This window comes from Buceros rhinoceros, unplaced genomic scaffold (assembly GCF_000710305.1).
Source record: "Buceros rhinoceros silvestris isolate BGI_N320 unplaced genomic scaffold, ASM71030v1 scaffold1443, whole genome shotgun sequence".
Classification (NCBI taxonomy): domain Eukaryota; kingdom Metazoa; phylum Chordata; class Aves; order Bucerotiformes; family Bucerotidae; genus Buceros; species Buceros rhinoceros.
In genome coordinates this window covers 178,855-183,435 of record NW_010402829.1, presented here as the reverse complement: position 1 = coordinate 183,435, position 4,581 = coordinate 178,855, and the positions used below count along the sequence as shown (strand labels likewise).

The following is a 4,581-nucleotide window of genomic DNA, read 5'->3' as shown; positions in this document are numbered from 1 at the left end:
CAGGAATATCAGTAGGCGTCGGTGCTTTTTGAGAGCCAAGATGGTGTTACGGGCAGTAGCAGGGCTTACAGGATGGATATTTCACATTTGTCTCACCCCTTCCTCTCGCAGCAGCTATACAGCATTTTTTACCCTGTCTGAAATACGTTGTCACAGAGGTGCCACCAGCATAGCTGATGGGACCAGCTTTGGGCAGCAGCAGGTCCATCTTGGAGTTGGCTGGAACTGGCTGTCTCTGGCAGAGAACTACTCCTGGTCTCTCCTCCCAAAGGTCTCTCTCCTGCAACACCCCTCACTACCAGTATCTTGCTGCATAAAGCCAATACGCTTGTCCAAGCAGTTTTTTTGGAAAGCAGCGTTTGCTTCACTCTTCCCTTTTCTATTTTGTTTTCTTTTGAGTATTTTGATCTCTGAAGTGTTTTCTAGAAACAGTTTAGTTATTGAACAGTTATTTTTTCTGGTAGCACATATATGGAGGAATGTGCTTTACACTGATACAGGTCTAAGACTTTCCAGCTATCTCACTCTGCCCTCTGAACACACACTCTCAGACTTATTTGTTTGTAGACTCCCATTTCATCAGAGAAATATAATTATGTATTCAGGACATATATTCCCAAATATGCCTTTGTTTTCTGGAGATGCAATTGTATACATCGCTGAAAATAATTGTTGGATAAAATCCATAAGCATTTATTATACCTTACTGAGGATAACCCGAGTAACGTGTGTTTGTGTGAATGTGCTTGTATTTCTACGCACACCAAAGAAAAACTTTCTTACCAGTTGTTATGATTTAGTAGCATAATACAGTACACTTACGAATTGATTAAATACTAGGTAATATCAAAAGTAATTTGTTTCTCGCTTTGCCTTTAGTGTTGTCTCAGCTCATGTTTCAGAGCAAGGCTCATTCACGTAACAGTATTATTAATTACCTTAACGTGCTTGAGGCTAATCGTGTTGGATACGTACATTTACTAGACTGCAAAAATTTTTATTTTGAGAATGTAACGTGCTTGAGGCCAATCGTGTTGGATATGCACATTTACTAGACTGTAGAAATTTTTATTTTGAGAATGAAAAAATTAACAAAAAGCTATAGACTGACACTTCAAAAATTCTGAAAAGCCCAGGAAACTGTCTTGCCAAAGGTCACTTAATTATATTTAATCCATCCATTAAGGAGTGTAAATAAGCACTATATGCAAAAACCAGCTGACATTCAATTAGAGTTGGTTTGTATAAATAATAATAAAAAAAAGTAAAACTTTAGGTTGTAACTTCATCTTAAACTTCCGTTACATGTGTTTGAAATAGCTTTTTAATTTATTTTAACCAACTTTATTTTCTAGAAAAGAAAGATGTAACACAGAGCTTGGAAAGCTACACAGCAAAATGCCCTGGTACAATGGAATTCATCACACTTCCAGATGGCTTGAAGTTACCTCCTGTTCCGTTCACCAAATTGCCTATTGTGAGGTAAGGCTCCAAAATACAATCTTCAGCTCTTCCACAGAACCTGTCAAATTTCAAAGATTTTCTGGAAGGATGTAGTCTTCTCAGTTTACATAAGCCGTTCATGATAACACGGAAAAATGTCAGAATGTCAAATTGTTTTGAGAAGTTCTTAGGCAAAAATAGAGCCTTCGAGCAGAAAATACTTTCTGTGGCCTTTACTTTCAGAAGGAGAGAGGTTTTTTTTTATTTAAACTGTCATCCTAGAGTTTCCGATACAATCAAAGAAAAGTATTTTGTAATTTCAGCCAAGATTTCAGTTACATACCTGATCCTACTGAAGTTGCGGAGTTAAGGTCCACGTGTTGGATGCTGTCTCCACCCGTGGAGCTTGGAACTCAGCTGGAATTGATGCGTTTTGTAGCTCTTCCTTTGCAGATGCTGCATTTTCGAGCTGGCACCTTCACGGACCAGTTCTAAACCTGTGTTTCTTTTTGTGCCTGTGTGCCAAGGCACATCGTGTAGCCGGTCCAGCGAATAATACCTTGTTGAGATGGTGTTTAGCCCAGCGTGAAGTATTAGAGTCAGAGAGAGAAGACAGCCATTGGGTGTCAAAAATTAAAGAAAAGGCTAAAAGAAAATCTTTATCAAGAAGTGGCTTTTTGAGGGCCACTTTAGAAGTTGTCGAACTGGAGTTCTTAGTGGGATGTCATCAAACAGTTAATGAAGGAGGAGTTTTGGTGTCACAAAGAGATAAAGTGTATAACCAAAGCGTGAAAATTGTGTTCATTTTCAGATTACTTTCAGTCTCTAAAATGAAAGTGAGTGTTTTACTCTGTGACCATTTTTCATGATACAACCAGTTTTACTATGTTCTCTCTAACTTCTTCAATTTCTTCCTTTTTTTTTTAACTGAAAAGGCCTTGTCTAACTCTCTGTAGCACATTTAATATGACAGGTCTGTTCCCACTAACGATTTGTTGTGTGGGAGGTGCTCGCTTAAGGGGCGGGTTTGACTGGAGCATATGGTTGTATGTGGTCAGATGGAGCTGTATGCGGAATCTAAACAGTCACACCATTTTCAGCGGTGTCCTGGAAGCAGTGTTTTTTCTCTTAGTTTCACCAAGTACAAAGCCTGGCCACTGGGTCACCACCCCGCTTTCCGTGTGTACTCATGGCGGGGGCGAAAAATGCATCTTCCCTGAGGTCTCCCAGCACTATCCCTTCAGTGGGTTCCGCACTGACAAATCATCTAGGGTGACTTTGCAGATCCCCGCTTTGTGTCGCGAGCTCAGAGGTGTGGTGTGTGCTTTGGAGTTGCAGCTGCTATCAACGTGTTGCTGGAAGACGTGCAATGTGGACGTTTGATTCCAAAACTTCAGCTGTTAGAACCGAAGCTACGTATTAGTGGGAAAGTTGAGTAATTTATTACCGGCTGACCTTGAGGTTGATTTAGTTTCACAACGAATCTATGTATAGAGCTCATGTTAGACTACGCTAGCCTGTATTTGCAGACGGGACACATAGGTAGTCACCTCCAGCTGCTTCTAACCCGATTTTGATATGCGCTTTAGTGTGACTTGAATTACTGGAGCGTGTGGTCTGTATTGACTCGTTTTCCATCGACCTTAAAGATGCCAGTGAGAAGTTCAGGTAACTGTCTGCGTGTGTCAGTACATTCTGAAGACAGGTTCCCAGCTAAATGCAGGAAGGAGGCCTGTATTTCTTCTCCTGAAAATTTAAGACAACAAACTTAGTGTAAATTTTAACCTGGCCCTTTTGCAGAAAGAAATTAACAAGTACTAAAAAGTTGAGGTTAATTAAGCAAACTTGTATAGTCCTTTCTAGTACTCGAATTATGTGATTGATGGTGTTTCGTGGTCTACAAGGTTTTAACCCGTTTAACGTGAGATACTTATTTTGGATGCAGATTTCTCAATCACCGTCATGTCAGTCATTGAAATGCCACGGTAAGATTGGAACAGAGTTGTGCTGTGGCCGTTTTCTCACCGTACCTATAGAACAACGGAAGAGACTTGGCTTGGCAAAACCTCTCTGTCCTCTGACTCCTGTTAACCAGTACGTGCTGTCTGGCTGACCTTCACTGAAGCCTTCACAGTGCTGCTTTTTTGTGTGTGCATTGCGTGTTTTAACCAGAAGCTTGCTCTGGTTAAATAAACGAGCCAATACAGACCACACGCTCCAGTAATTCGACTCATGCTTTAAATACTACAATATTTTTATGGCTTTTTAGCCTTTGGAATTCTGGGATTTTTTTTGGTTATTCCTGAATACTGTAGTGCAGTTTAGAAAGCTTCATGATGAGTTTTTATTTCTTTTGAAGCTTTGGAAATAAAAAGCATGGTGGATTGGAAAGTATTCCATTACGGCAAACTACAAAAATCATCATCTAATATTTTCTGTAATCCAAAATAGAAGAATTTGTCTTTCTCTTCTAATAGAAGCCCAATTCCCGTTTTCATAGTTTACCTGGGTTAAAACTAATTTTCTTACTAATATATTTAATAAAAGAAACAATTTTCTTTCTTCTCACCGCTGATGTCTTTTAGTTGTCCTTACATCCTTTTCTTACTGCTTTATATTTACTTGGTGCCATTATTTTCCTTTGTTTAGCAGAGTGGTGTTTTTTGAAGGTGATTGATTTTTTTCGAAGGTTTTTTCATTTCCCCTCTAAGCAAGGTTGTTTTCAATTAGCACAACTTTTTCCAAATATAAGATTTTGATCTTCTGGGTAGCTTGTGAAATTATTTTTTAATTCCGAATTGTCACTCGTTTGAATTCAGTCGGGCTGGGCCAGGGACTAGCAATGTACACTCTTGAGGCTTTTCCTCCAAGGAAATTCATGTTCTGTGTATGACTGTGATGACACAGCTGTCTGATGTGTGGCTGAAGAACGTTTGTCCCTCTGTCACGCGTTAAGATAACAAAAGATTATCCACCAGTATACGTACAACAACGGTGGACAAGCCTAGTACTACTTCTGATAGATAAACCAAAATTCCTTCTTATTGACAGGTCATCCAAGTTCATGTTTCCTCAAATAAGTACCATTTCCACATTTTGCTTTAAGTTGCGTTCTAATTTGTAACAAAGTTCTATCGG

At 39.4% G+C, this 4,581-nt stretch overlaps 1 protein-coding gene across 1 annotated transcript in view; it reads left to right on the top strand.

Moving 5' to 3' along the window:
• Positions 1 to 4,581, top strand: part of TRAPPC9 (trafficking protein particle complex 9) — a gene marked incomplete at both ends in the record, with an annotated part of 201,795 nt that overhangs the window by 30,387 nt on the left and 166,827 nt on the right. Inside the window, one exon of the mRNA XM_010132754.1 lies at positions 1,356 to 1,482. Within this exon, the coding sequence (XP_010131056.1) occupies positions 1,356 to 1,482 (127 nt within the window). The remainder of the gene's footprint in view (positions 1 to 1,355; positions 1,483 to 4,581) is intronic.